Source organism: Merops nubicus, unplaced genomic scaffold (genome assembly GCF_000691845.1).
Source record: "Merops nubicus isolate BGI_N331 unplaced genomic scaffold, ASM69184v1 scaffold23659, whole genome shotgun sequence".
NCBI classification, from domain to species: domain Eukaryota; kingdom Metazoa; phylum Chordata; class Aves; order Coraciiformes; family Meropidae; genus Merops; species Merops nubicus.
This window is the reverse complement of record NW_008632021.1, coordinates 3,801-24,577: the sequence shown is the minus strand read 5'-3', so window position 1 is coordinate 24,577 and position 20,777 is coordinate 3,801. Positions and strand designations below refer to the sequence as shown.

Here is a 20,777-nt window from a genome sequence, read left to right as displayed (position 1 = left end):
ATTGCAGGCAGTCTTAATCCTTTACGCTGAGATGTGCCAGCACATATTTCCAGTAAACAGAATAGTAGCTATGCTATTAAAACCCCTATAATTCTGCAAACAGTATGGGGAGAAAAAAGTAATCTTTCTAAGTTTCACTTTGTTAACATCTTAGAAACCTCTCTCTCTTGTGTATAAAGTTTCTCTTAAAATTCTGTTCTGCTCACACTGTGGGTACTAAACACACACACACACACACACACCCCTCCCTCAACCCCCCAATGACATGCACAAAAAGAAAGTGTGCAAAGGTGATTTCCCAGAGACAGTGCTAACACACTAGTGAACCCATAAAGTTCAGCTCTGACAAAGTACTCCTAGAACACAAACAGCTTGGAGAGAGAGCTGGACGGTTGCTTCCACCAGAGAGACCCAACTGCTCTTGGACGGCACAAGCTGGTTCATGCAGCTGGTGGAGGGAAAGGCAGTACAGAGTGCTGGCTCCTGCAGGAGCTACAGGGGCAGCCTCTGCTCTTGTGACACTCAGCACTCACTCGTGTTGTCCTCGTTAAGCTCCATCTACGTCTTTGCAACCTTTCGTGTCCTCAGATCAGTCAGGGTGGGGTGGGGGGGTGAGCACCACCACCTTTCACACATGGTGCAGGGCAGGATCAGAGTACTTGCTCCTATAAAGGCTGGATGTAAAAGGGTGACGTGTTCTTGGAGATTTAGTAGAGGGAAGTGACCTTACCCAGTGATTACTGCTAGGCCCTGGAAATAGGAACCAGCAACTTACTGCCTTCCCTTTTCATGTCTTATTTTATCAATGGCTATCACTTCATGTAATCCACTTTTTAAAAGCATCTGAGAAAGTGTTTTCGCCTGCCACACAGATAGTTGAAAGAAATAATAACATGACTGCTTTTGCCACAAGTCAAGAGATACTGAAGCTCTATCAGTTTTTTCTTTAAAAAAAAAACAAAACCAAAAACGTCTGAAGACCTAGAGTGCTGTCTTTAAATGGTAGCTCTGCACATGTGCTGGCATGCCACATGATGTGCTTACATGAGTTACTGTGTGATGACAGAAGACTCTCATGAGGCTGCTCTATCTATGGTCTCCAGAGCACCATGCCAAGCAACCCGTTTTCTCCAAAACTGCAGCCAAAACACTAATGCCTGTTGTTACTCATTACAGAGATTAAGGGACAGCTTCTGCTACTTGCAGCAGGTCTCCCTAACTTATGCTACAAATGATGTAGCTTTCCTTTTAAAGGCTGAAAAGGGAGGGAAAAAGCTTCACGCCAAAACTATCTATCTGCAGCCCTATCTGGAGCAGAGCCATGTAGTGCTTGCCATAGCAACTTAGCAATTTTTTTTTACCTAAAATGTTGCCATGAAGTAGTGTAGCATTACCATAAGAGGGTTAATTTTCACCATAGGAGGCATTGACTGTTTACAGCGTGGGCCTCAGCCCAGAACGTTCTACTTGGTGATCTCTGATTATCACAGTGCTGCAAGGAATACATCACTGTTGGCCTAACACTTTGGTTTTGTTTGTTTTCCATGTCTGCTTCAGAATGCTACAGTGAGAGTGAGCACGATGATCCAGAAATAACAGACACGCCACCTCCCCCTTACGCAGTCCAGCCACCACCTCCTTCTTCTTTGGTAAGGGGTACAGTAATTACCTTGTTTCCTGTTGCTAGCCAGTTGGAACAGAACTTTCATGAGGTGGTGGACCTTTGAGCAATAACCTAAACAGGCTGGAAATGTTAACCCTGTGTGCTTGAGAAATAAGGGTGCACTGACAGCCTCTGCCCCGTGGCAGAGCAAGCAGTTATTGCAGCCTGAAGTGCCTGGAGCCTCGTGTTGTGGAAGAACAGGTCCTTTGGATGGAGGCACTCTATGCTCTGTCTTTAATTTACAAGGTTTTTAACATGCTGCTATAACCTACTTTTGTATACTATTCTCTTTTTTTTAAACAATTCTAGATTTTCTTTCTTTTTGTGACGTCATCCAACAGATTTGTATTTATTTATTTGAGTGAATAGTTCTTAAGACTGCTGAATTTGAAGTTGCTTTTGTGACAGTGAAGGAAAGTGAATGAAAAGAGGCCTCTTCTTATAGTGATAAAATTCTTCCGTCTACCTCTGAAAAACAGATTATAAAAAAGAATATAGGCATCCTCCTAAAATCTATGCTACTTTTCTCTCTTGCTGTAACATATTTGCCTGGAATATTCCTTCCTGTCTTGCTTTATTTCATAAATTAGAATAAGCACTATGCACCTTCATGTGTCTAATTGAAATGACTTGCCTAATTATTAGCCATTTATTACTCTATTAATCTTGTCTATATTGTTGCTTTTCCCAGTGATCTCATATCCCCTTACCTGTGCTTTAAGATCTGAGGTTTACTTAACTCTGTGATTAGAAATGAGTAATCTCATTTGGAATGGTAATACAGTTGACACAAGGAATCCTGAGTTCAAATCCTTCCTTTCCCCAGCTGCCAATTAACTTTGAGGGGTATGCAGTAATATACTCAGTACTAAATCATCTCATTACATCTCATGGAAAGGAAGTGTCTGCTGCCTGATTGATGGGGTACAGATTCCTGTACAGCATGCTGAAATGACATCCAGTAGCTGGGGTGGGCACAGAGGTAGTAAAACAGGAACAAATTTGAAATATGCAGATGAGCCAGAGAAGCTTGCACGGCCACAGGCAATAACAAAGAGAAGGCATGCAGAGGGTTGCCTGTCTATCAATCTTTAATTATCTTGCATAAAGGTGGGAGCATAGGTCACCTGTGTGCCCCCTTTGCTTCAGTCAGATAAGGCAGTCTTCACTGCCTCTCCTGAGACAGTTGTGTAAAACCATCCACCTGGCAGCTGGGGGGTGCGTGGGGTCCAATGCTGCGTAATCCATGATTCTTTATTGCCTGTATCAGCTGGAAGTTAATCGTGGCTGAGTGGCTATAAATATTGAAAAAAAAAAAAAAAGAATCTTGGTAGTATGTCTCCAAGAGTTTTTCTGGGCTAAGGGCTGCTAATGAAGCATTTTGAACTTTATGTCTCTGTGGTTTGCCTTTAAGAGGCTGTAGATGCCTTTTCCATCTGCTCACCTCTGAGCGAATGCCTGCATTTTTCCAGATGATGAGTTTTAAAGAGATGCTGGTTTTGGGTTTTCTGGTTTTTTTTTTGCTTCCTGCTGCTTGTCAGTCTGTTGCTGCAGAGGTGATCTCCAGTTGACTCCTTCCTACACGCTATTCTTGTGTGCTGGCCTCCAAGTTTTATCAGGGTATGCACAGGAGGCAGGCAGTGGTGCAGGTGCTGAAGGGTCCTGCTTCCTCAGCCTTTATCTTCCCTTCAGCCCTTACCTCTCTCAGTTGATTTCCCTTCTCCTCATCTCCAGCTTAAAAATCCCTTCCCCCACAGAAGCAGGTTAGTGTCTCCTGAGCAAGGTTATTATTTTTTTCACCCCAGCAGTGGCCACTGGAATAAGCTCCAGGTGCCATGGGTCTACCCTATGCTCAGCTTGCTTAAATGGTGGGGAGGAACAGTTAGGTACCAAAGCAGCTGTGTTTGACTACAAGTCATAGAATCATGTCAGTGTTTTCTTTTAAATAACTGATTTAATGCCCCTTTCCCTTCTGGACAAGTGCTGGAGCAAGAAAACTGGAAGGATTGAGAAAGCACAGCTTCTACTGGAAAGTCAGTTCTAGGAGTAGAGCTCTTGATTATCTCAAGGAAAGGCAGTTAAACATTACTTGCTGTCTATTTATGCGCTGCAGAGTTTTTAAACCAAACTGTGAGGTCCCAAACAAGTGATGGATTTGATCTGATTCTCTGTGGATACACCACTTTTAGAAGACCTGTTTGAATCTTTCCAGATTGCTACTAGAAGAGACACTCATCCCTGAAACACAGCCCAGCATTAAGAATGCCACAGGCATTGACTAGTGTTCATTTATTTGTTTTATTTTTATCTTTTTTTTTTTTTTTTTTTAAAAAAAAAAGTTGCACTTCTTCCTCCAGAATCCCAAAGTGATTTTGCAAAATAGAAGTTAGGAGCTATTGACATTTTGGAAGATCAAACCAGTGCTGTCTGAAGCAGACAGGCTTCCAAGCTTCTTGAGATCAACTCCAGACTGAAAGGTATTAGTCTGGAAAGCAACAGCCACCCAGGTGCAGGTTCTGCTGTGTGTTAGCAAATATTTTGCTGTACTTCTAGCTCAACGTTTTTACTTGCTGTTCTGTTCTCTGTTGACTCAAACCATTTTTAAATTTGTAAAATATAAAGCTTATAATCATTACTTTTTTATGTTTCTGCATGCTTTTGGCTACTGTGGAAGATAAAAGCAAGAGAGGAACAAGTAAATTTTAACATCTGTAGGACAAAAGTTAAACTGACCATCTGCATTAATTTATCCACATGTGAATGGATTTACAGTTTAAAAAAAGAGCAGCTATGTTGAGATAACAGATTGCAGCAGTCCCAAAAGAGCTGTTGAGGTGTTTCATGGCGATAATTTTTCTCAAAAAAATGCCTGGAGACTCACTGATCTCCAGTGGAATCCTTATGATCTGCTGGCTCAAGCATCTGTTTTTTAAAATAGCCCCAAATGGAGTATTATTACTATATGGATGATTGCAAAACTTCCAAAGGAACCACTCGAGTAAGTTAGGTAAACGTTTGTCGTGCCAGAGGAAAAAAAGCCACAACACATATGTAGAGAAAAAGAAACACATTCTGGCTGTCATCTTTATTCTCACCCACATTTTTTTTGTATTTAACACACAATGAAAATGAAAACAAAAATATATTCCACTCACTGAGGCACAGTTTTTATATCACTGGCGCTTTCTTTTGCATGGAGAAATGCCAGAAAAATAGATGTGAGATCTAGCATCTTGCTTTTCTGTCTTAGAATAATTGAACTTAGACCATCCACTCCATGTGAGCAAGAGCTTTTACTGTTCAGTTGTTCTCCTTAGATGTACAAAAGCTTCAACAATTTGTCCTTGCAAAAGGAGCTCTTAAATGAAATGCTTCAGGTCCCCTGTGTTTCCAAGGGCATTTTGTCACTCATCCATGTATTTTATGACAGCTTCTCCTTGTCTTTTACTTGTGGATGCATTTGTGAAGGTTTCCTTTTTAAAAAGAAAAACACACCTAAACCACAATGTTGTACTTCTCATAACAGGAATATAAATTAAGTCTGGTCCTGCAGTGTTTGGTACAGTCTTGGAGGAACGGCTTTGAAAATTTACAGAAATGAAGAAAGTGCTATAAACACAAGGAGACCCAAAACATGATATTGGTCATCTTTGCCTTCTGATTTGTTTAGCAACTGCATGATAAAGCTAGGTTAGAAGCACAGGAAGGCAAATCAGCTTGCTTTTTTTTTTTTTTTAATTAAATTTAATGTAAAAAGGAAGTAGAATACTTTACAGCAACACTGAATTGCACAAGTCTATACATCATAAATTAAAAAATTGTCACTCTTGGTTTGGTTTATATGCACATATCTTATTTCTAGTTTACAAGGTTATAAGTAAGTATCCCAGGCTAGTCCTCTTTTTGTTATTGCAGCTTGTCCAGGTTTCCCTAGCAACACTTTCTTGGTAATTTTCAATACTTCTAGTCTAGTTATGTTCTGTTTTAATCCTTACACAGATCTATTCTACATATGTATTGAGAACATAAGCTTGCCAGAATTCTGGTCCATCAAGTCTGGTATTGGTCAGTAGTAGATGATTTGTAGAAGGAGTAAATATCTGCAGTAGCAGATGCAATATATCTGGCTTTCATATCATGATGATAACATGATTTCTGGTAGTTTCTGTGAAGAGCTTCACTGTAAGGCTTTGTCTACCCTTTCTTCCATTACGTTATTTATTACTGTCTATTGATCCTCTTCCTGGGTATTTTTCTGCATATTTGTGTATTTGTGTATGTAATACTTGCATATTTGACTCTCTTGGCTCATCTTTTCAGAGTTGTTTGGTGACTAAGAAGCAGACTAGTGCTCGTTCTCCTTGCTCGAGTTGCTTTTGATGACAAGTTAATAGTACAACTCAATCAATGTAAATGCCTATTGTAGAAAAAGATTCGAGCATCTTTTTCCTTGTCTAGGAAGCTAAATACTTCTCAAAACTTTATTCTTTCTCTCAGCTTTTCTTCATGTGAAATTTTGCATCTGTCATATCCTCTCTCACTCAACTCCTAGCTCCTAATGATGACTGTTAGATGTCTCCAACATCTTTCTGGTTGTATGCTCTTTTGTTGAGATAGGGTGACAAGTACAGTAGGGAGACCCTTAGGAAGTCTTTATGATTGCATGTGTTCCTAGTGAAGTTTGGGTCCCTTTTCAGATTCATGTGCTGAAGGATGAATCTTAGGAGGTGAACGAGCCACAGAAATCTTGTACCATACTCCTTTTCCTGCCCTTTGCCCCATGACAGTCTTTTTTTCCATTCCATCATTAACTTGCCTTCATATTACCCATCAGCCACCTTGCCTTGGTGAATGATCAATGCCTTGAATGGACCAGGTAAAAGGGTTTTGTGTGCTGAGAAGATCAAGGAACTTCAGTGCTTGAGCCTGTTTCTGTCTATCCATGGTTATGGCATTGGTGGATTTACTGAATGCTTCAAGACAATTTCATAATCAATGGCTATTTCAGAGTTTCTCTTCTGCACTCTTGATTAGACCCATAAAGTCAGGATAAAGTAAAGAGTGAACATCAGTGTGAGACCTGCAATGGAAGATTATGTTCAACACAGTATTTTTCCTTGGTCTTTTGCTTCTAGGCACTGTCAATTTTTTTTGTCTGGTTTACCCCTGGATTCATTGTGGCTTAGTTTCTGAAGTTACTGCTCTGTAGGAGATTTGCTGCCATATATTTTCTACCACAATTAATCAGATCACATGAAATTTTTTCATTTTGCATTTCAGCTGCATATCTATAACATGTAGAATATAGAAACAGGAATAACTTGGAAATAATTAATTTTTCTTTTTTTTCTCCCCTCCCCCCCCCTTTTTTTTTTCCTGGAAAGCAGGATCAGCAGAAGTCTTCTTTCACCTCGACTCTGTCAAGTGAAGCATCTTGTTCCCTCTCATCTCCTGAAAGCACTTTCAATTCCCAAGAATCATCTTCTTCCTTGATGTCCAAAGTGGTTTATTCTGAGAGGCAGTCTTGGCTTGACCTAGTTAACAGCTCTGCCACAGAAGAGGGTGATCAGCCATTAACTTTCTGTGTCCAGATTCACTCTGATGAGCCACCAGAAATAGACTGTGGAGAAGAGGCAGAAAGCCAAGAGGTCCATCTTTCCAAAGCCAGTGGTGGATCCCAAAACTCTTTTTTAGCTCCAGATACACATTGTCTAGCTGTGCCAGACGCAACAGGACAGAGATCACTAGCCAAAGGTGAGCTAATGAGAGAGGAGATTTTTTTTTTTTTTTTTTTTGTCTTCAGAGGCATACAGTGTGGGAGTTCAGGAGTTTTCCTCAACTTCCTTTCCCCTTCTATTCTTTATGTTCTTTGCTGAAGAGTTTTCCAGTGGCACATAATTTATATCAGACATTTGGTTTAGTGCACTTTCGATATATAAACCAGTATCTGATTGGTAAACAGCTTTACATCTTTTCTCAAATTTTACCTATGTGTTAAGATCATAGTCTCCGTATAAAATCCTAACTTAGACATTTTTTTATTAGCTTTCTTTATTTCAGTACAGTTGTCTTTTATTAGTTAGGATCAAATCAAAATTTTAAGAAAGCGTGTCACAGAACTGACACCCTAAGCAAAATGGAATATAGGAAGTAGTGAACATGGGGTTAGGTTAATCCAATTTTAAAAATAAAAGCAGTTGTGTTTACTTCCAGTACACATTCCCTATTTCTTTCACTGATCTTCATTGTAATCAAGGGGAAGCAACTGCAGTCCTGAATTGGAAAGTCCATTAAGGCTGGTTTTTGTTGAAGCAAATAGGTATCTGCACAGGTATCCTCCTACTGAAATGCATTCCCAAATTAAAAAGGTGGTATAGTTCCAGAATTTGTTCATTGGTGCTATTCATAACTCTCCTGCTGTAGTGAGGCAACATTTCTCACCTTTTGAGCAAAGCCACTTCTTCCTGCATTAAAAACTGTCAAAGTATAAGGGGCATTTCTGGCATACAATATGCTGAAATGAGAAGATACTCAGCATGCTGCCTAGAAAGACAATGCATGAGGAAGCAACAGTGTTCTTGTCCATCAGCTCTACCCATGATTCCAAATCCTTGCAAGGATTTGAAGCAAGTACTTTGCTAAAAGAACAGTGTTGTCTCAGTATGGTGAGAAAGAAAGGTGCATCCAAAAGCTTAGGCTGAAGGTATTGCAAAGGTGGAAAGCAACAGCACTGGACTTGGTATTTCCTCTGTAGCTGAACTTGGCACTGATTGAAAAATTAGCATGGGACACATTCATCACATTGTCAGTCTCCTAATTGTTTTACAAATATCAACAGTTACCACCTTTTTAGTTGGTAACATGTTTTTCTGATTTTACAAAAAAAAAAAAAAAAAAGCAAATTGAGCAAAGTACGGATTTTAACAAAGGTGACAGTTAATTCAGAGTGTTTCATGCTCAACTTCATTATTCATCCTCTAGGCTCTTCTGATTAGGACTTCTGTAGCAATGAAGATCAGTAAGAATTAAAGCCAAGAATGAGCATAGGTACTATTTCTATGCAGCAGAAAGGAGTGGATGCTTTAAGAGAGCTACTGTGGAATCTCATTCTCATAAGCTCTGGCTTTCACTATAGTAAAAAGGCTGGGGCTGGCAGAAATGGGGTCCCTTATGAAAATGTCACAAAGATGTAGTAAATGCATTGTCTTCTGTAATTTCACCTTCTGGGTTAAATTTGACTAAGTAATGCCTTTGGGAAACATGACTAAGTACATTCAGGTGGATTGTTGGGGTGTAGGTTATATGTGGCATTGTGGCTTATAGATCCTGTTGAGCAAGATTCAGTGGATGCTCTCCAGAAATCTAGACTTCTGCACAGAATGGATTACTATTCCTGCAATAGGGCAAAGATTAATGATTTCCACGGTAACTGTAAGAGTTACTGCAAAAAGCACTTATGTAGATGCTCATAGAATTAGCATGACACATTCATAATAATTTAAACCGTTGTTTGATAGACACACTACTCACCAATAAAAATGGGATTAAAGTGTAAATCAGGGCACATCTTGGTATATTCCTGCTATCTGTAAGCTGGTTTAATTTTCCTAAAAATTTTCCTGACGAAATGAATTTTTCTGTTGCTCACTGCTTAGCTGATGGCCAACCCTAATCGCAGAATGCTTTCATCTTAACCACTCCAGTGATCTCTGATGGAAATCCAGAAACAGATAATTTGATTGAGACAGTCATTATGGAAACTTATAGCCTCACCAGTTACTCCCTGCATCATAACTTCTTATTGAGCAAGTAAGAAATTCACCACACACATGCATTTTTTTCCCCCCTTATCAGTCTGCATCATATGGTGAGGGGATGGAGAATGTTGGCATGTGGGGCTCTCCCCTACAATGGCCACTGAAGAAAATCAGTGAAATAATTTGCATGGATATCAGTTAAGTTACTTCAATTTGAGAACAAAGTAGAACAGGATTAGCATAAAAGAGCCATTGAGTTCCCAAAAAAAAGTTATCAAAAAGGATGCAGTTTTGGTTCTGTGGCTTGTCCCCCAAGAATTTCCCCCTCCAGCTGGCTGATAAAAACGTACAGAAGTTCTGTGAGATGAATTCAAAATGTGGGGTAAAAGCTGGCTGCAAATCTCATGATAACTAGCAAGAACACCCTTGCCAACTGATACAAAACAAGAATGCATACCTCAGTGCAATCCATATTATTTGCTTTACAATGCTTCTGAATAGTGCTTTTCTGACAGCTTGGCATGTTTCAGAGTAATAAGACTGCGTGCAGGAGGAGACAGGTCCGTCTTGCACTGGTGTCTGTCCTGAAAGCATGTTCCCTATGTGTAAAGCTGGCCCTGCTCTTATCAGAACAGCTGCACAACCTTTGAACCTATTCCCCATAGATCCTTTATGTGTGTCTATATGCTCTCCCTTCTTTATATTCCTTATGAGGATAGAAAAAACCCATCACACACTCTGCTTTGTGGCCACATTCTGCTTAGTAAAACCCTATAAGGAATTTTTGGTTATTGCTGATAGCAGCCTAGAGCTGAAGGGAAAGTTTTCAAGAACTGAACAGCACTTTCATTGGCAAAATTCAGAAATGAAGGCCAAGGTGAGAAAAGTTGGTACCTAGAAAGAAGAAAGTAACTGTGGCTTTGTGGGAAGAGCTTATCAATGAAATACAAAAATAATGAAGAAACCTCAGCCATGATTTAAACAACGAGAGAAAAGTTTCTCAGAGATAAATGGATGAATCTCTGCTAGAGAAGCTAGAGATTCAACTAAATGATAATGGATCAATTTTTCAATGAAAATTATTTAATGAAATCTGCTAAGCAACTGTGTCTGATGCAAGGACCTGTACCATATGATACTTCTAACCATCTTTCCAGCTGCTCTTAGTGGTGTTACGACCATTCTCAGCCTTAATTTTCAGCACAGGTTACCGGGAAGCGGTTACATACCAGAGAGTAATACGAAGGTACAAAGAAGAGGACAATTTAATAGCTTTCTTTTTTGAAAAGAGATCAGCATTATGTTTTGACTTGTTTTGTAGGAATATTTAATATTCCTACAAATATAATTTAATACTACATGCACAGTGACAAAGGATTCAAAGCTGCCTGTGACACAAGGAAACTGAAAGGTAAACAAGAAACAGTTGAGAATACAAACTCTCTGACTACATGCTCTGTATCCAGAAGCTGGCCTTGCCTGATTCAAGGGGGCTAGACACGCCCTGCAGCCAAACTCCATCATTTGTACTTCTGGCAACCACTGGAAAAAAAAAGGACCTGACTGTGACCCACCACCATCGTAATTGAAAAGCTGCAGAAACTGGGGGGTTAGAATGTGTTCCTATTTATTCAGGAATCTTCTATTCTGGCAATAGCATCTTTCTCCCTGCATTTTCTGAGGGTTTTATGATTGTGTAAGGTTAATGCACCTTGGCAAGGAATTCTTGTGGTACCACTTCTGGTTTATTTATTTTACCTTAGCTCCCAATAGGTGGTAGAAGATCTAGTCTGTGCTGATATTTTGAAAAACCTGGAAAGCTTTTTGAATACCACTTGAATTTTGTCTATGTTGGTTTTGTGGGAAGGAGTTGGTTAAACAGGAGCTGGATGCATTCAGTTCCTTCTTTCCTCAGAACTGACATCCTCTTCCCCTCTGGAGTCTGCCTGTGCCAGTAATAGCCAGAACAGATCCTCTGGTGTACTCTGGCCCCTTTGTTTGCTGATTTCTATATCTCTACCACTGGGAAAATCAGCTTGATTTTTCACAGCTGCTTTTGGAAAAGTTCTGGATAATTTCACCTTTGTAGGATGAAGGAGCATTAAAGCTCAGATTTCAGGAAGGCTCCTATAGTGCTGCTGCAAGATGGGGAGTCTCAATACCTTAATGTCTCCTACCTGTGGCAAGTTGGCTGACAGGAAGGTAGAAGCTGAAAACTGAGGAGGTGAAAGGCTGGCATGCTGAACCTCTGGCAACTTGCTCTTGTCTGTCATATGTCCTGTTAGCTAAAGGGAAATTCCAGATAAGTGGCATCAAGCCACAAAATTGTGTTTTACCTTTCCTGAAACAGAATTTGTCAGAAGTTCTGACTTGCCTGAAATACTACTTCATTTTCTTCACCCTAAGTTAAAAGGTCTCTTTCTCTTGAATGTTAAAATATCTCAGGGCAGAACTCCCCTTTCCCTCAGATCAGCACTGGTCCTGTTCAACTTTCCCCACTGGAGTCTGACAAAGTTAAAAGAGCTATACAATACTGCAGATTTTTTCCAGAAGTGCTATGAATCTTTAGCAGGCTGTGACACTTGTCAGTGAAGGGCATGGTTCAGGGTCTCAGGAAAACTGATCCTTCCAGTGTCATTACTCAACAGAACTGCTTATAGTTAATACTGCCAAAGGAAGGGAATAGTGCACAACGCATGTGTTCTCTTCTGTGCACGTACACACTTTTAAGTGCACACAGTGTATAATATCTTTCCACTATTCCCATTTGTTCCTTACCACTAATCCTTCAGGAGGTCCTGAGAGAAAAATTAATATATTTTATCTTTAAAATAGGATGAGATAAACAAGTGCTATAGTAGCATTTCAGTTACCTAACTTGTATGCCTGAGGTGGAAAGCACTTAGCTTGAAGAGTATTGGTGGAAAAGATAACTTGCAATACTGTATTTTGAAGTGATTTTGAGTGTTCCTGGTGTTAGCTGTGTGACCCAGCTGGAAAGACTCTCTCCAGAGCAATGCTAGCGGGGCCCAACCTGTCCATGTTATTAAGAATTTTTGCCAGTGGAATATCTCCATCATTATAAATCTTCAGAGGTTAACAAAGCTCAGAGTAGGGGTGGTACATGTATTCGGGGAGGCTGACACAGACAATCTGTTCGTTTCTACGCCAGAGCCTAAGCTTGTGTACTATGTGCTTTCAGCAAAAATTTTTACTTTGTAATGGAAAGCAAATACTGTGTAACAATTCAGTAGTATGGTCCAGACATTCCAGGTTTCATAGCAGGTATCCAAATCACTGAAGCCTAAAAATACAGAACTAGTGAATGTCTGTGCTTCTCTTAGAGACTTGCTCATCTGCAGGTCTGTGATCTGACTCCAGGAATAGGGGAATTAAGCAATACCAAGTTCTGGGAAAACGTGTTATGAGTGTTTGCATCTTGAGAGAAAGTCCAATCTGTTCTTAAGCCTTGAGTCATGTTGCTTTATCTCTATTATCCAGCCTTAATATTCTCCAGGTTGTTCTGTGGGGAAAACGAGCAAGGTACTTGCACTACCACAGGTAGTACTTGTTTTATTTTCACAGCTTTAAAAGGCTTGTGAAATACCACAATGCACCATTGTGTGTGTGAGAAGATCTTTCTTATCACAGGTCATTTTATTTGGCTTTTTAATTGAGTGCTAGACACAATGCCTCTCCTCTTCCTCCATTACTGCTACCCTTTTTAGATTTACAGCATTAGTCTAGTGTGTTCCATGGCAGCTTCATGTCTGCAAAACTTGAGCATTTGCTTTCTGAGGTTGGCTCAGGGGAAATCATGACACTGAAGGTAAAAGTCCAGATAAGTATCAGAGAGTCTGGCCTCAATTTATAGAGGTTTACTGGCAGGCCATTCTTTTTATTTTTTTTTTTTTTCTTCATAGCAAGAGTATCTGCTTCTATACAAAAGCATAATATTAAGATACTGCTTTATTTTTTCAGTGTTGTGGTAGAAGTTCACTGCTCATCAGTATAAACAAAGATGGAGACAAAAGTACCATATAACTCATACTGCCTGTAGGTTTCACTCACTCTTCTTTTCCATTTCCTGAAATCCTGTCTAACTCCTTCTTTGTCACTCCCTTTATCCACCCAATATGAAGAATCTAGCACATTCATTTCCCTCTGGAAGTACCTGACCTTGATGAATCCTTTGGAGGTGGGAGTGGTGGAAGAAATAAGAGAGGAGTTTAAGTTTGCAATCTTGAAGGAATGCAGGAGCTGAGTATGCATTGCTGGTCATTGTCTGTGAGCATTTTGATGAACTTTTCTAACTTTAGCTCCATCTTTTTTTTTTCTGTCTTGAGTATTACTGGCCTCCTTACCTTCACTCACAAGGGCACAGAAGGTATCAGAGAGCACAGAAGAAGAGTGTTCAGTGAGTGTGTTTTCTCATGCTTGCTGCTTTTTAACCCTTTAGGACACTGAGGAGCATCATGAGTTAGCCTCAAAAAGTATCTGGAACAGGGATCTTATGTACCTCATAATATACCTTGAATATTTTTTAAAGTTGCTGGACAGGATCAATGAAAAATTTTTTTCTTCTTACACAATTTTTTTGGATACCTGATAATAGTCAATTTATCTCTTTAAAGTAATACTGTGCGCAGTCCTGATGGTTGATGTCTACTGTAGAGCTGAGCCAGTCCTGTGCAGGAGTTGGCTAATGAAACAAACAGCTACTTCATGCCAAGAAAACAGGCAGGAAGCTAGTTACAATTACGAGCCTCATGGCAAGAGCCAACAGTTTTCAGGAAATACTACTGCCGTGTATTATGCCTTCCACCTGCATTTTTTTTTCTGTTTCCTGCAGCTTGTTAAATATACAACAGTTCTCCTTTTCCTCCCCCAGCACTATACAAATGTTGGAAGATATATTTAGTTCTTGTCAAGTTACAGCAGGCTTTTTATAACCACAAAGTGGTGAAAAAAAAGACCAGCAACACAGCGGAGGCAAATATTTGTAGCACATCATAAACTTTTCTTGTAACCTAAATATTTAGAAAGAAAAAGGTTGTAGGAGGGTGCTGTACTTTGTAAAACACAAAAAAAGATAAGGAACAGCCTCCTAAGTGTACTGACATGTTGGAGAAGTCTTTTTGCTTCTGCAGGAATGAGCAAAAGGACTTATTCCTTTTGTTTAGAAAATGATTGCTGACTGAAGATGATTTAGAAAAGTCAATGTTTAATTTTTCATTAAAAGAAAAAAGTACCCAATCAGTTTGACCTGCACATGGATGACTGAAGTTGAGAAGAATCACCATCACTATCCCCAGTGAAATAAAACCAAATGTTGTCGCACTGGGGACTCATTAGCACCCTGAAAACAGCAATAGCTGGAAGATTTTCCAATAGCTAACACTGATCTAGAAAAGTTTGCAGTGTGGGCTGAGGGACAAGAAGCAAGTTGCACAGTCTGTTGCTGAAAATGGCCTGCTGCCAAAACGCCTCTATATATGCCTAGTATATTTTTAGTTTCTAACTATTCATTTTTAAGCTGTTCTATTCTGAAAATATCTTTACTTCAATTTTTATCATATTTTATGCTATTTCATTCTCAGCTGTTTACTAGGTTTTCCTTTCATGTCCTCTTTATCATGGAATATGGTGTTACTGCTTGGGAGTCATCAGAATAATTAAGGTGGAGATAATCAAGGCTTTGTTTTGAGGCACAACAAACAAATTCTGTGCTGTAATCTGTGAAGCTCAGGAGTTAGACATCAGGAGCCCTGTGGGTTCCTGTTTTAATCTCTTTTCTAGGGACCTTCTCTTGGGGCCTCTGAAATGTTCCTATATTTCATTTCATTGCTCAATTCTTTTAAACTCTGGTTTCAGTAACCACCAAAACCTGGTGATGATTCAGCATGCCAAATAGAATTTGACTTGTGAATTGCCAGGTAGAAACATCATTCACTGTGTGCAGCATGTAGGGAAGGGTGACTGGGTAAAGATGTCATCAAAATGCCGCCAGTCATTCAAAGGCTATGACATATTTGGACATTAAACCAACACATAGTGGAAATACATGCTTCTATTTATTTGGATCATGACCATACTCTTAAAAACATTTGAGTTTGGCAGTATGTCTTTCTCATATGCATTATTACCTTATAAATTACCCTAAAAATTGCCCTTGGTTTTAAATCCAATACCATTATTTTTTAGACTTGGCTAAGAGCCTTCCTGATGGATGAACTTAACGTTGCTGCTATCTGCTGACATACTCATGTTCTCATACCAGATTTATTCTTTTCTTTGCAGATCAGGAAAAATGTGATGATGATGAGATGGAGAGACTTTACAAGTCATTAGAACAAGCAAGCCTGTCTCCCATTGGTGATCGTCGGCTGTCAACAAAGAAGGAACTTAGGAAGTCATTTATTAAACGCAGCAAAAATCCCTCCATTAATGAGAAACTCCACAAAATTCGAATGCTGAACAGCACACTAAAGGTGAGATCACAGAGCTAGCCAAGGAAAAGCCTGAGGCAAAGGAACAGTTTGGCTGAAGAGAAACAATCCTAGACTTCGTCCAAACTCTAATTACATATTTACTTAAAGCCTCAGAGAATTTGGTTAAGTTTTTGAAATTATTTTCTGCTTCATTCGGAATGCTGACCTGTGTTTTGTTGTTCCATTTGAACTGGAAGCAGAGGCAATAGTTCGAGAGGCACATTTCTTGCAGAAGTTCCAGCCCATTTGAAAAATTTAATAAAGAAAGCTTCTCTTAGTTAGCTGAAAACATGCAAGCTCAGCTGAATGCACTAAACAGGGGAGCCTTAAAAAAGGAAGAGCAGGCAAAGTACATTGATGATAAAGAGCATGAAAATGACCCTGAGCCAAAAAAAGTTTTCCTTGTGTGATTATTGGAGAATGTACAGGATGTGCCAAAGCTATTGTAAAGACCTCCTGTAACTAAAATATTTTTAATAACAAAAGCATCCTGCTTTTATGTTGGAAACATCATGAACTGCAGGCGTGGAGGGGTTCAGAGGACGTTCCATGAAAGGGCCAGTAAATCTGTCCGGAATATGGGAATTTATGAGGCTGTTTACTTACCAGCATCAAGTAACATGGGATTTCAAAGCCTGCTTCTGAATTGTACTGAGGGACACGGAAAGCTTTACTATAGCATTTAAAGTGTGAGTAGAAGAAAGAAAAAACACAAACCTGGGGCTTCATTTGTTTCTTTTTGTATGCATGAAAAGAAGAATTAATTATCTTGTTTCAAGTGTGTATAATTGGCTTCAGGCATCTTAACCTGGAGAAACGTGTGTAAAAACTTCTATTGGCACAATCATTGATTTGATTCCTAGTCACAATGGGAGGCTTGGCTTTGGCACCTCAACCTGTGTTAAAATTCCTGCAGTTGAAAAGACAAGTGGGAATATAGGCATTCTTTCTGGCTTTCTGTGAGACCTGGTGAAGTTTCTCCCCAGTATCGAAGTATCTTCAGTAACATGGTACTTACTAGAGCAGTATCCATCTGCATTAACAATAAAGTGATCCCATCATATAACAGAAAGGTAGCTTTAAAAATATGCCTATTTTGTGGGGCAGGAAATTGAGAAGTACAGAAAAAAAAACCCTACTGCAAAGTTTTCCCTGATAGGAATCTCCCTAGTAAATCTAAGAACCAGATAGTAGAAAATGGAGTTACATCTTGTGGGACAATCAATTTCATTAGCATGGAGCTGAATGGAAGGAAGCATTACTGCCAGATATGAGCAAGGACAGCTTTGCATTGATTTAGCACGGGACTACTGTATAAGTTGTGATTAGCAGTGTTTATTACCTTAGGCTTGTCCAACACTTGTATTTAATATGGAAAAATCTCTTTTTGGAGTGTTCATAATGTATAAAATGTGCTGAATTTTTTTTTTTTTTTTACTTCCTTCAGACTAAGAAGTTGGAGTATTGACAAGACAAACATATCACAGACATTTTTCTCAGAGACACAGAGTTCTATACACAGCACTGTTTAAGTTAGCCTGTCTGAAAGACAAATGCTTGCAGTGGGAAAGTGCCATATTCTTTGCATTAGTGGGATTATGCGCTTTTATAGTCAATTATCTTAATGTATAATATGAGATGTGACATAATTGGAAATGATATACTGGAAATCTAAAAATCAGGGAAGTTTTGTGTCTGATTCATATTTACTTTGTTTTAATGAAAACCCTATTAGTTTTAGAAGTGATTTATGCAAGATTTGTCACAATTTTAATTTTGGACTTTTGACTCCACATCTTTAACAGTGGATTAATATTCCTGCTACAGTATATCATTAACAAAACATGCTTTGGATAGTTTGGAAGAGGGAGAAGCTGTGAGCAAATGTATCACAGGCGTAATGAATGTGGGAAATAGATTTAGTGGTACAGGAAGAATTCCATGGCATGGCTTTTTGCCACCAAGTATGTCCACTGGAAATACTCTTCTTTCACTTCTACCTCCTTACCTCCTCTTCTTCTCTTAGGCTAACTGTGAATATCTCTGCATCAATGCTAGAGGCCTTCTTACAAGGGCTGGCACTAGGTCTTGAGGGTAGGACCTGTGTTAACCAACAACTGAACAAGCATTTGTGGTTAAAAAGTGTCTCAGGCATCACAGGGATTAGAGCAGTTGATAGTTCATTGGAGTAGTAGTGGGATATGGGTGTGTAAGCAGCCGACTGCTACTATTGGGAAGTGTTGTGAATGTGGGGGAGTATTTTCAAGGTGTTTTCAAGGCAGCCACTAGCATGGAGTGTCCTCAGGCATGATGAAACTGATGGCAGCAGAAGATGGTTAGAACTGTTACAGTTGCTTTCATGCATTAGACTGACAGGGATGGGAGGAGCCAGTAAAGGTTTGTTAGTCCAGCATGGTCTCTCCATTAAGAAATTGTAGCTGCTAACTAGGGTTTCTCTGTTTTCTGGTCATGGATGGGCAATACGAGCTAGAAAACCAAAGTGGTTCATTGTGTCAGAAAATGTGAGGACATCGGTGAATATAAATATCTGAAGGGTGAGTAGATAGAGGATGGAGCCAGGCTCTTTTCAGTGTTGTCCAGAGGCAATGGGCACAAACTGAAACACAGGAGGTTCCCTCTGAACATCAGAAAACACTTTTTTTGCTGTTACGGTGACTCAGCGCTGGCATAGGTTGCCCAGAAAGGTTGTGGAGCCTCCATCCTTGGAGACACTCAAAAGCTATCTGGACATGGTCCTGGGCAGCCAGCTCTAGGTGGGTCTGTTTTGAGGAAGGGGTTTGGACCAGATGACCTCCAGAGGTCCCTTCTAACCTTGACCATTCTGTAATTCTGTGACATAAAGGATCTCAGTGTCTCTATACCAGTAACTGTTCATTTTACAATTGAACCAGGGTGCCTGCAACATACAGTCTGAGCTGCTCTTGTCTAAAAATAGAGACTAGGTTTGTTAGCAGTAGTCGCTAGTGGATGTGGTAGCAGCCATGTGTGCTCTAGCCACTCTTCTGCTAGTGCATGCATTATTTCCAAAATGATTTTCTCTCTTACTCCCAGAGAAGAGACATTTATAATGTGGCCAGGGAATAAGTATTTTTTGAGAAAGCTGGAACTGGTGTGAATTACAGAAATAAAAGCTATTATGCCCAGTTTCATGCAAGTACTAACTTGTTGTAAGACAGCATAACGATGTTTGATTTTCACATGAGTCCTCTCTTATGAAGTTTTGCTAAGAACCCTATTAAAAAAAAACAAAAAACCTACATTAAATCATAATCTTGCCTTCAGATGGGATGGATTTCTGCTATGGACTTAACTTTGATAATCTGTGTTTTGAAAAGGGGAACAAGTTGCTGGGAGGGTGGATAATTTTCCATCTTCTTGTGATGTGGTTCTCTCATGTTCCCAGAGTGTTGTTATGGAAAATAAGCTTGACAGTTTCTGTTGTAAACAACCATTCTTTTTCTTCCTAGTGTAAGGAACATGACCTGGCCACAATTAACCAGTTGCTAGAGGACCCAAAGTTGACGGCAATGAAGTACAGAGAGTGGAGGAACACAAACATCATGCTGGTCCAAGATATTTATCAGCAGCAGGAGGTCCAGGATGTGTCCACAGAGAATAGTGAGGAGCAAGAGGTGACTCCACAGCCCATTGCTGAAAGTGCTATCTGAGGCTGTAGTTCAATGGTTCACGGCAAAATTTTTCCCCATGGGTCTTCATGTACAGGCACTTTAAACTGCTGCATTTTGAGGTTTGTTTTTTCTAAGTGTTCTTCGAAAGGAAAATAACCCCTTCTCCAAAGCTTTAATTCCTCTTGCAAAACTCTTCTCAAAAGGGCAAATCTCTCAAGTTAAAAAAGCATGCCTGAACCTGAGCTGCATACCTAAGAAGATTATTTTATGAAGCAGCAAAGAAATGTTTTTCCTTCTTTGGAGAAGTAAATACGTCCAGCTCCTGGAAATCACAGAACTGTACAATGTGTACTGTGTAAATGTGAGATCCTTGCGGTTGTTTTAACCATATAACTTACCTTTAAAGGAAGCTAAACCAATGCCAACAGGATGTAGTCTACTCTCTACCTTTTTATCCTGTAAGGTAACTTGATGTATGCATTTTCATCTCTACATTCACTTTCACCGTTCTACCAGTTTAAACTGAGACAAATAAAATAGTGATTATGCATGAGTTTGTATTACAGACAGCTGTCAGGCACCCAGTTTGTGCTCTGCCTGACATTTTATGAGCTTCTTAAGGACCAGACCAAGGTACTGTCTTTCTACATGAAGAAAAGGTGTCTCAGTGTTTTCTAACAAGTAAATTTACTCTTCAGTGGGGCAGCTAATGCTTCAACAAGTTTCAATGTTTTTTACGGACTTGGCTGAACCCCTTGGAAAGTTATTTTCTTTCTTATTTTTGACAACTGTGAGAATATAAGGTACAAGTTCATCCCAGTTTCCTACTTAGGAAGATGATCGAGTTCACAAGGCAGAAGCTAAATAATGAGATTCCCAATGTGGACATGGAAGTGGAAAGCACAGCTGCAAATATTTTTGTAAATATATGCCATTTTATGGCATATATGAATGTATGTACTGTATATATGTTTTATTTATATATTTATATATGCTAAACTTCCTAATGTAGATAGGCACATATGGACCAGACCCACAGAAATGAGAGTGCTTACAAGTTGACTTCAAATGCCTTTGGTTTTTGTTTCATTATGAATCACAGTGATGGCTCTACAACTGAGAGAACTCTGGAACATCTGCTGTAAATTTTTCTTCTGTCTTTCTAGGTTTGAGTTTTAAATGAAGAAAATCTGTACAGCTTAGGGCAGGAAAATAA

The 20,777-nt window shown here is 39.5% G+C and overlaps 1 protein-coding gene across 1 annotated transcript in view; it reads left to right on the top strand.

Moving 5' to 3' along the window:
- The window catches only part of LOC103780154, a 122,207-nt gene extending 102,607 nt beyond the window's left edge, over positions 1-19,600 (top strand). Inside the window, exons 20-23 of the mRNA XM_008947805.1 lie at positions 1,558-1,649; positions 7,051-7,417; positions 15,721-15,911; positions 19,400-19,600. Of these exons, the coding sequence (XP_008946053.1) occupies positions 1,558-1,649; positions 7,051-7,417; positions 15,721-15,911; positions 19,400-19,600 (851 nt within the window). The remainder of the gene's footprint in view (positions 1-1,557; positions 1,650-7,050; positions 7,418-15,720; positions 15,912-19,399) is intronic.
- Positions 19,601-20,777: the final 1,177 nt, after the last annotated feature.